The 11,588-nt window shown below is 42.2% G+C and overlaps 1 protein-coding gene across 1 annotated transcript in view; it reads left to right on the forward strand.

The window, feature by feature from the left end:
• Pygo1 (pygopus family PHD finger 1) overlaps positions 1 to 10,380 on the forward strand; it is a 21,000-nt gene extending 10,620 nt beyond the window's left edge. Inside the window, exons 2-3 of the mRNA XM_021207105.2 lie at positions 6,103 to 6,188; positions 7,802 to 10,380. Of these exons, the coding sequence (XP_021062764.1) occupies positions 6,103 to 6,188; positions 7,802 to 8,920 (1,205 nt within the window). The 3' untranslated portion in view covers positions 8,921 to 10,380. The remainder of the gene's footprint in view (positions 1 to 6,102; positions 6,189 to 7,801) is intronic.
• Positions 10,381 to 11,588: the final 1,208 nt, after the last annotated feature.

Below are 11,588 nucleotides of genomic sequence, written 5' to 3' on the forward strand. Positions count from 1 at the left end.
AAAAAAAAGAAAAGAAAAGAAAAGAAAGAAAGAAAAGAAAAGTACTGAGGATTTTGTAGTCAATAAGGTCTATTGGCTATGCAAAGACTTTTTTTTTTTTAAATGTCTCAAGCAGTTTCAGAGCTGTTCTCACATAGCAGGATCAATACATGCATTGCCAGTCTTGTTGATCTCACCAGTCTCCCTCTATTTGTTTGTTGCCAAGATCATCAATGTGTCTTCTCCAGGCAAGTCTTATTTTCAGTAATTTGGATGAACGATACAGCTTCTCTTTTCCTGTCAGAACAAGTGTAAAATCTCATCCCCAACATAGATATTTCCTTTCTCTCACTTTGGAATCAGGACTTGTATAGGCTGATCCAATTCAGCAGTTCTGTCTGAAATCCAGTGTATCTTAGCAGTTGTGCAATTTATCTCATTGACTTTTAAAAAGCCTAAAGTCAACAAAGCACGTTTTAAACCATCTTTTGGAGATACTATATCCTTCTTCTGTTCAATGAGCATGTCCTTCAAAGTCCTGTTATGTCTTCTTATAATGGCTTGACCTATAGGACTGTGAGCTATAACTGGAATCGGCTTCATGCCATGATGTCCATAAGATTGTTGTATTTTAATGGACATGTATGTGTGAGCATCATCAGTTTTAATCTGGAAAGTCATCTCCAAGATAGCCATCATTTCTAATAAATGTGCAATCTCAGAATCATCCCCCTCAGGACTCCAGGCAGAAGTCCATTGGAACTCCAAACATATATCAACTGTATGACATATCAACATGTGTACGTATCTCAGTACTCCAAACTATAAAATGAAACACTCAATCCGTTGTTTGGCATTTCTTTAAGTTCTACATTAGCAGAATCTGTATTCTTAATTCACAATATATTACATTTCTGTGGGCTGCCATTCTAATTTCTTAAGCCCCTGTGGAACCTTTCTGTCTGGAACTATGCTTTTTTGATGTTATTGTAAGTTCCAGATTGAATTCTTTTGAGATTTAAAGATTTTGATTTAAATATTCCTTTAACCTCTGTTTTATGGTCTATAATTTAGTATCTAATTTCTCAGTCTCTTCTTTCCCCAAGTCTGTCTTGTTCTGATTTCTCCCAAAGATGATATACAAAACTGTAATCATTGAAAAAACATAGCCATTTGTATGCTGATGAGCAAAACAAGATCATATTGAACCCGGAAGCATTGTATTATTGTGTTTGCCTCCATCTCAAATATAGAACGCATTTTTCTTTTATAATTTCAAAACTTCTCCCTAAAGACTTTATTTCTTACATTTAAATTAAAATTTTCTCTTTATTTTTATTTTTATTTTTTTTATATTTAGCTTCCCTTCTCTTTTATTGTTCTTTAAACTCAATACCTTATCAGTGAGATTCTTGGGACTTTTTAGTTTGTGTCTTGTGCTGTGTTAACCCCACCCCAGCTAGCTTAATCGGTAGAGCATGTGACTGTTAATCTCAGGGTCACAGGTTCCTGCCCCACGCTGGGCACCAAAATGTATAACCAATTTAAGCTTATCTGCAACTAGGTTACAAATAAGTGAGACTCAGACTCTGGTTATTTCACTTGGCTTTGACAATTACTTAGGGGTCACCCCTAATCTACTTTTCTAGCTGATGACCTGGCTACCTTCCCAGCAGTGTACCCCAGATACTTGCTGTTTCTTCTAGCCAAGTGCTTGTGGTTCCTCTCCCCTCATGCCATTGCTTCTTTCTTCCTGGTTCTCCCTCCTTCTCTCCTCCTCCTCCAACCAGGTCACTCTAACCCACCTACCTCTAATCCCTCCAGTAAAGTAGCCAATTTTACTTAACCAATAGTTTTAAATCAAGGAACAAGATTTACACAACAAAAGCTTGTAAGCATGAGAATTCACTCATAGGCCTAGACCTTTGGGTCTAGAATTTAGCGCTATAATATACAGCAATAGACCAAACCCAAAAATCAGGGCTCAGGAAAGGGGGTCATGTTATTGTTACACTATGTCACGCTGACTGGGGGCACCTAGGTCCTTGGGGCAAACTTGACCTTCAGTGTCAAGGTGTTATCTGAGGTCATAGGCCTCTGGTCCTATATTTAGGGGCTGATAATCCTGTAATAGCAAATGGTTAAAAATCTGGTTAGAAATCTTTCAGATCTGTTGGTGAAGAAATCTAGACAAGCAGATTATGAGACAGGGTACAATTAATAGAGTTAGGAAAAGAAGGAAAAGGCAGTGTCCAATTCCATATTGGATTGTTAGTGATGCACTGTCCAGACGCATTGAGCCATTCCTTATGTTTTTGGGAGATCTGTCTGGAGTTGTCAGATCTTATTTTTTCCTATACCCGACTGATTGACATAAAAATCAACATTCTTCCCTGAGGAAGAGGCAAAGACCACACTTCTCCACTGTTAGTAAATCTAATCCTGGCCAATTTGTAGCCCTACAGCAGCCAGTGAGCCTGTTTGACCCTGGAGGGTGAGGATCGTCTGAGCTACCTGTTGGAGATCCTGGATGGACTGAGAGAAAAGCTGATAGGCAGTTAGGGATGTAGTTAAGAAGGGTAAGATCTGAACCATTCATCTGTCATCCATGTCATGCCAGTTTAAACTCTGTGATAGGATTGGGCAAGGGCTTTTCTCCAGGTTCCACCCCCAATTTTGGGAAAAGGAACACCAGGACACAAATCCCAGACCACAAAGTGGATAGGCAGCAGAAAACGTGAGTGCCGCAGAGGACTGAGGGGTTGTGAATGTTTCAACATGCGGGCTGGGTGGTAGTGTGCAGGGTCAAGGTATTATCACAGTCTGAGGAATGCAGGGTGCCCATAAAGTGTGTGTCTCTGAGGGGTTGAATCAGTCTGCGATACCCCAGAGAAATAACGAGTGGGGGTTTGGCTGAGAGCCATTACTGAGCGCTAAGGTATGGTAGTGAGTATGATAGTCCGGTGGGTGATGGTGGTTGTGAGTTTGACTGAGGAGGTACATGCATCCAGCACTTTCCAAAGCGGCCAGGCAGTATTATTCAGTAGCTGATCTGCAATTAGGATGGCCCACATTTGTTCCATGGTATGTGCAAGACCATTATGAGTAACCTTGTTAAGTTTTTGGCCACTTCTTACAGTAATTTTCCTTTTGGTTATAGAGAAAACAGGCATGGGGGGGGCGGGGGTTAACCTCTAGGGAAGGAGAAATGGATAAGGGAGGTATGGGGAAGTAGATTAGCTTTTGACAGCTGAATACAGAGAAAGTTCCTGACCCTATTAAGATGGGCTGTTGGTTACCAATAGGGGTCCCCTGGACATTAAACACCCATATGTAAGAGCTATGTTGGACAGGTATAGATGGGAAGAAATAAGAGGAGAGAACAAGTTTTGATATAAAAAAATTTGTTTTAGAACGAAGTGGGGAAACTTCTTGAGTGGCAGAGTTGCTGCCATTGAAAATTGAGCATGCCAGTTTTGGCCACTGAACTGTCATGAGTCCATGCTGTTTATAGTAATAGAGTGAGGCTTTAATAAGATCTGTGTCTGTGGAGGGAGAGAGGAAGGGTCAAAAACAAACTCTGAGTTCAAGGCCAGTCTGGTCTACAGAGTGAGTTCTAGGACAGCCAGGGCTACACAGAGAAACCCTCTTTGGAAAAACCAAACAAAATAAACATACAAACAAAGAGAAAGTTCTACCTTGTTGTTTGGTTTCGTTTGAGTCAGGGTCTCACTCTGTAGTCCAGGCTGGGTTGAAACCTGCCTCAGACTTCAAATTCTGGGATTACGGGGATGTCCTGGCTGCTATTTATTTATTTATTTATTTATCACTTTTTTTGAGACAGGGTTTCTCTGTGTAGTCCTGGCTGTCCTGGAAGCATTTTTTTTTTTTTTTTAATCATGACGATTCTAGGTTTGTTAAATGTTTATCTGCATCTGTTGACCTGATCACGTGGGGGTTTTCCCCCTTTATACTAAATAGTTGATTATGTTGCTTGATTTTCATCTGTTGAGTCAAGCTTATATTTCTGGTAGAAATCCTGCTGTATCATGATGTGGTCTTCTGGTGTAATACTGACTTCAGTTGATAGCATTGCATTGAATGGTGTCTGTCTGTCTATCTATTTTTGTTTGTTTTTTAAGACAGAGTTTCTCTGTGTAGCCCTGGCTGTCTTGGACCTCACTCTGTAGACCAGGCTATTGAACTCAGAGATCTGTCTGCCTCTGCCTCACTCCTGAGTGCTGGGGTTAAAGGTTTTACCACCACCTGGCTAGAAGTTTCAGGACTTTAAGTTTAAGGACAGCCTGAGATACTATCTAAAAATAAAAATCAAAAACAAAGACAGAGCCGGGCGTGGTGGCGCACACCTTTAATCCCAGCACTCGGGAGGCAGAGGCAGGCGGATTTCTGAGTTTGAGGCCAGCCTGGTCTACAGAGTGAGTTCTAGGACAGCCAAGGCTACACAGAGAAAAAAACCCTGTCTCGAAAAAACCAAAAAAAGAAAAAACAAAGACAGACAGGAAGGGAGGGAGGGAGAGAGGGAGGGAGGGAGGAAGGAAGGAAGGAGCTAACCAATAAAAGCAAAGCAGGGGATGATGGAAACATAACCACAGGAAACCACTTCCACATTCTGGATTTAGTGAACAAACTAACAGGAGGTTGGGGTCCCGGGAACCTGGAGGGTTGGCCCTGTAGAGCTCAGCCCTCAGAGACTCCGAGATTTAGATGCTGTATGGCTGGGCTCCTGTGCTGAACACATGGTCCCTATCTGGGAGTGCTGTTTTAGGAGATCCGGCCTAAGGGGCTGTGCCTTTGAGAGCTGTATCTATCTGGTTCTTTCTTTCTTTCTTTCTTTCTTTCTTTCTTTCTTTCTTTCTTTCTTTCTTTCTTTCTTTCTTTCTTTCCAAGATTGCTGTCTGCATCTTGTTTTCTGTGAGGTGTAACATTTCCTCCACCCTCGCCTTGGTGATCCAGTGTTTGGACCAAGCAGCTGTGAGTGAAGCTTTGAAACCGAGCTGAACACTCAGCCTCACTTCTCTCAAGTCATAGCCAGCACTTTATACTCACAGCAAGAAAGTGATACAACAGGTTAAATATAATAGAGACTGGTTGTTGGTGAAATGGCTCAGTGGGGGAAGGCGCTTGCTGAAACCTACCAACCTGAGTTTGGTCCCCTGATTCCTCAGTGGGAAGAGAAAACCAGTTCTCTCAGGTTGTCATTTGACCTTCATGCCCCCGCCACACACACACACACACACACACACACACACACACACACACACACAATATATCTTATATACACTTAAAATAGTCATAAGGATAAACAAAAATGATAAAGAAAGTAGATCTTTTTAGTGGCCTCAGTGACCATTCCTTTAATCTTTTAGGGATCCTGACTTAGGCTAAACTGGGATTGGTGGCTTCCATGCTGAAAACGAATTTCAGGATTAGTCAGCATGAAGTAGAGTTGGAGACTTTACTAAAGATATAGTTTTTAGATTTGTTTATTTTGTATACAGTGTTCTGCCTGTGTGTATGCCTGATCTCATTATATAGTTGTGAGCCACCATGTGGTTGCTGGGATTTGAGCTCAGGCTCTTTGGCAGCACAGTCACTACCCTTAATCTCTGAGCCGTCTCTCCAGCCCCTATTAAAGATGCCTCAATGTAGACTTGAATTGTCAAAGTTAGGGAAAACGAGGCGCTCAGAAAAAAACTGATGACACATCCAAGGGTAGGTGTGGCTCAAGAAAGAGTGTATTCATTACTTCTGCTTTAGTTAAGTAGACCATTTTGGTGGCTCTCAAGTTATGTCTCAAAAGTCTGACTAAAACCCTTTTTTGTTCATCCCTTTGTCTTCGTCTTGTGTTAAGTGAAGTTCTAGGATGCCCCAGAGATGCCCTGGGTGAAATTGTACTCTGATGAGGGGTTGAGTCCCCAAGAGTTGCAGGCCTTCAGCAACTGCTATGCTAGATTCCTAGGGGAGGGGCCCCTCCCAGCTTCCTGTCCCTGTAATTGTCCCTGTCCTTATATCCTCCTGTCTTAATCGTATCACAATGAGATCTGTGAAGCAGTTTCACTTCCAAGTGGGAATATTATGGGATTTACTTTACTTTTTTTGTAGGTGGTGACAGTGGACTGGATGGGTTAGGAGGACCCAATATACAACTAGGAAGCCCAGATAAGAAAAAACGCAAGGCCAACACACAGGTAAGTTGACATTTTAAAAAAGATATTGTTATTTTTAAGATCTGGTGTTTTGTTGTTTTTGTTTGTTTTAAAGCAAGTGCTTATGTGCATGTGTGTGCAGGTACTCCAGGAGGCCACCTGAGATGTGTGCTGGGAACTGAACTCAGGTCCTCTGGAAGAGCTAAGTGCTCTTAACCACTGAGCAGCCTCTGGAGACCTGATGGTTTCCTTAGTAACAGTTTCACTTGGGGTGACCAAGAGGATACACAAATGCTTCCATTTGGCCATGTAGTTTGCTTCCTGTTGGCTTCAGAGCCTAACAGATGGTTCTGCACTCAGTGTGCCGTTTGCTAGTCTAACGTGTCATTCTATTGAAAGATTTTTAAATAATTTTAACTTGAAGTAATTGTTCTGCTATTATGGCAATCAGTATTGTGTGGCTATCATGAAGTAATTATAGCGGAAGTTTTTGTTGTAACTTGTGATTATAATAAATATACACGCAGTCTTTTATGTTTTTTTATTTGTTTATTCATGTGTTCGTTTATATGTGTGTGAGCGCCTGCCTGTACGGCTGTATATCATGTGCATGCAGTGCCCTTGTAGGCCAGAAGAGGGTGTGGAATCACCCAGACCTGGTTATGAGCTCCTGTGGGTGTGGGAAACTAAACCCCAGCCTCTGGCAGAGCAGCGTTTCCTCGGATCATCTCTCCAGTCTGCTTTATGGTTTTATTTGCTATAAACTGAAGCACTCTTCTGCTGATAATGAATATGAGTTACTTTGATAGGAATCTAAATTATATTTGGTTTCCATGTTGGCCACTGTCTGTTAAATCTGAAGTATAACCATTAGATGTGTAGAGATTAGGGCTTTGAGAATGCTTTAATTATGGCTCTCTTGACATTAAAAAAAACAACTTGGAATTTGTTTCTCACTATGTAGCTTTATGACTATATGGAGCATGTCAGTGTTTTAAGAGAGAGGATGGAGCTGCAGGCAAGCACATATGTGAAAGCTGCGGCAGGCCTCTGAAATGATTGATTTGTTTTTATTTTATGTGTGTTTGAGTGATGGTCCACATACATTTCTGTATACTGCATGCATGCCTGGTACCCATGGAGAGCAAAAGAAAGCATCAGATCTCCAGGATCTGGACCTACAGACAGTTGTGAGCCACTACACAGGGGCAGGGACTGGAACCCAGGTCCTGAGGAGCAGCCAGTGCTCTCCAATGCTGAACATCTCTCCTGCCCAGTGACGGGCTTCTTGAGAGAGCTAAGTGAAGTTTGAAAGAGCGACGAGTTTGAGCTAGAGAAGAGTGGGTCATCTCCATTCCTAAGTGAGAAAACCGTGTTTTATACTGCAGGTGTGTGCACCTGAGTGTCAGACTGGGGGAGGCCTGAGGAAGGAAGGTGTCAGAGCCCCTGGAGTGGAACTTATAGGTGTTTAGGGTCCATGTGCTGGGCACCAAAATTGGGTTATCTGGGGAGCAGGGCGTGCTCTTGAACCACTGAGCCATCTCTGCAGCTCCATATGTTTTTATCAAATATAGTTAAATATAAACATCAGGAAGGGCAATTGAAGAAACTAAACTTGCATCAGGACTGTTTGTTTTCCCTTTCTATTCTTTCAGGGACCTTCCTTTCCTCCGTTGTCAGAGTATGCACCACCACCGAATCCAAATGCCGACCATCTAGTGGCTGCCAATCCGTTCGATGACAGCTACAACACCATTTCCTATAAACCACTGCCTTCATCTAATCCATATCTTGGCCCTGGGTATCCTGGCTTTGGAGGCTACAGCACGTTCAGAATGCCACCCCACGTCCCTCCAAGAATGTCTTCTCCCTACTGTGGCCCTTACTCACTCAGGAATCAGCCACACCCATTTCCTCAGAATCCTTTGGGCATGGGCTTTAACCGGCCTCATACTTTTAACTTTGGGCCACATGATAATTCGAATTTTGGAAACCCACCTTATAATAACGTACTGACTCAGGACATTAACATGCCTGGTCAGCATTTTAGACAAGGCTCTGCTGAAAACTTCAGTCAGATTCCCCCGCAGAATGTTGGCCAAGTATCTAACCCTGACCTGGCATCTAATTTTGCCCCTGGGAATAATTCAAATTTTACCTCTCCGATAGAATCGAATCATTCATTTATTCCACCCCCAAACGCGTTTGGTCAAGCAAAAGCTCCACTTCCCAAACAAGACTTCACTCAAGGGGCAACCAAAACCGCGACTCAGAATTCGTCCACTCACCCACCTCACCTAAATATGGAGGATCCAGTCAATCAGAGTAACGTAGAGTTAAAAAATGTCAACAGAAACAACGTTGTCCAAGAGAACAGCCGTTCGGGCAGCGCAGAGGCCACCAACAACCATGCGAATGGAACCCAGAACAAGCCTCGGCAGCCCAGGGGCGCGGCTGACCTGTGCACCACCGACAAAAGCCGCAAGTTCTCCCTGCTCCCCAGCCGGCATGGCCATTCCTCCTCTGACCCAGTGTACCCGTGCGGGATTTGTACAAACGAAGTGAATGACGATCAGGACGCCATTCTGTGTGAAGCCTCTTGTCAGAAGTGGTTTCATCGCATCTGCACTGGAATGACCGAAACAGCCTACGGGCTCCTGACAGCGGAAGCATCCGCAGTGTGGGGCTGTGACACGTGCATGGCTGACAAGGATGTCCAGCTCATGCGCACTAGAGAGGCCTTTGGTCCACCTGCCGTGGGCGGCGATGCCTAAGTATGGCTGTCGGCTAACGTGGGTTCATTGTTCCGTGTAGAACAGAGATTGGTGACATAGGATTTTAATGTTTGACATTATTTTTTTAAAGACACACACAAAAATATTACATTTTAGTTCTTACTAACAATGCTTCATTTTATTGTTTTTGTTTGTTGTCTTAAAATGAGATTAATGTGGGGGGTTGCTGTAGAGACACTTATAAATAAATGTTCATTGTTATTTATCATAAACATAAAAGCCTCTTGAAGCTTCAAAATAATATATGACAAAAATAGGTAGGTTGTAACTTTTAAAAGTTAGAGTCATTGAAAAATGTATAATTCAGCGCTAAACTTTGACCGTGTAAACATACATATTTGGTTCAAGAGTAGACCAATTTAACATGTTCTCTGAATACAATCTGTGTGGGGATAACATAGGGGGATATGTATCTTTAATAGATTTTAAATGATTTTTGGGTGGTTTTTTTTATTTTACTTTATTGTTAGAATTTGACACCTGATTCTTCCTCTGCTATGGTCTTTGAAATATGTGAATTTCATTGTGTTAAATCAGTCTTTCCAGGATATCTGTGTAGGTACAAGACAGACACTGGTCATAGCATATAGTCTATTCCAAGCAGCAGTTGCTAATTAACTGGTGGGTTGTGCCAAATGAAATTGCTAATATTGGCTCGCTGATTTTAGTAAAGTTGGCACAACACGTTTCCACATGTGTCATTTAGAATTATGCTGGCATTATGTTCTCAATTTTTACATTATTCTTGTTACTGTTAATGTTCTCCACATAATAATGCAGTGTCTTCAGAATTGTGAACACTTTCTTCCACATGCTTCTAAACTGGGACAGTCTACAAGGAGAGGGAGAGAAATGGTGTGGTCTCACAGGGCTCTGCATCTCTGAGAACTAAGCACTGGTAGCTGGAGGAATGTTCTGGAGATCTGAGTCTGTAAGATGAACCTCGGAGAAGTTCAAATCCACTTCAAGTAAAGGCCGGTGAAGACCCAAGGCCAAAGCTTCCTTTGCTTTAGGCTTAGAGGTTTCTGGTGTAACTGGGGACGGTGTGAGAAGGCACCTGAGAGGACCTTACCTCCGGAGGGATGCTCTAAGATCCTCCAAAATGACACACAGATATTTTAGGAGAGGCTCATAACCTGTGACTTTAATAAACAAGTGGTGTATATGACAGTAGGTAGCAATTTAGACAACGGTGGGGTATTGATGACCATCCCTAATAATGCTTTGACATTCATTATCGGTGTGACCATAAAAAGTTCTGAATGTGGGGATAGTAGTCTGGCACTGTATGCCAGAGCCCCTGCTGCTCCTGCAGAGGACCTGGATTCAGTTCCCTGAAGCCACAGTGGTCAACTTACAGCCTCCTGTATCTCCAGTTCCAGGGAATCTGATGCCCTCTTCTGGCCTTTATAGGCACTGCACACACAAAGTGCACATACATATGTTTGTGCATGCACAGATACACATAAAATAAAAACATCTTAAAACATAATAATCAAAGGGATCAAAATGTAAAAGCCCTGAACACTCTGCTGCTCTTAAAGAGGATAATTACTACAGGAAGCTTGAAGGGAAGGAGACCCATGATAGCAGCCACATGTTATCAAGAAACTTAAATGTATGTGAAGATTTTTGACTTAAGGGCTGGAGAGATGGCCCAGCAGTTAAGGGAGCTAGCTGATTTTTCTGAAGGACCAGAGTTTGATTCCCAGAACCCATGTGGCAGCTCACAACCATCCATAACTCCAGTTCCAGAACACCCCGTACCATCTTCTGACCTCCTTGTGAGGGACACAGGCATACATGCAGACAAAACACCCATACACTTAAGAATAAATAAAAAGATATTTTTGACTTAAAAAATATTTTTGTTAATGAACAGAAAGCATACGTTGACACAGTAGGCCCATACTTCATGTGTGTCATGGGTCTCAGTGCGCTGAACCACAGTTAACTGATGAACCATGAGCTCTGTCACCCACCTTCATCCCTAGACCATTATTTAATGGAAGGCTAGCTTTTTACCATTTGGGCCTTATTTCTAGGAAACAGCATGTTCCAATTAAGAAGTAGTAACTATAGGGCTTGAATAATTTACACATTGACAAAATGATGAATTGTATGACTATTAGACCTCTGATACCCTGTTGGTAGGATACAGTGTTTCTGATGTAGATCATTATTGACTTAAACTTTAAAAAAAAAATAGAGTGCTTTGGAGTGGGGGAAAATGAAAATATAGTGCTTTAATTTTGACATAATAGTTTCGTACAATACAAGGTAATGCAAGGTTTTCTCCCTCTACCCTTGACTGGCTAGAACTGGGTAATCATATAATATATACTGTCACCATTTTAGGAAATGAAATGACAATGAGCTTTGTAACCAACGTCTCTTCGGGTGCAAACTTGAGCAGTTGCGGGAAAGCCCACGAGGCAGGGGCTACCTGCCATGTGCTGAGTTCAGTGTGACTCCATAATCTCAGGTGGGTGTTTTTGTTAGAGCTAACTTTCCAAATGTGTAAAGATCTGGTTATGTTTTTCTTGAAATTCTTTTGAGCGCTGACTTTTTGAAGATGTATCTTGTTTTTAATTCTGTGTATCTGCATGTGGGTGTCCACAGAGGCCAGGAAAGGGCATCAACTCCC

Source organism: Mus pahari, chromosome 10 (genome assembly GCF_900095145.1).
Source record: "Mus pahari chromosome 10, PAHARI_EIJ_v1.1, whole genome shotgun sequence".
Classification (NCBI taxonomy): domain Eukaryota; kingdom Metazoa; phylum Chordata; class Mammalia; order Rodentia; family Muridae; genus Mus; species Mus pahari.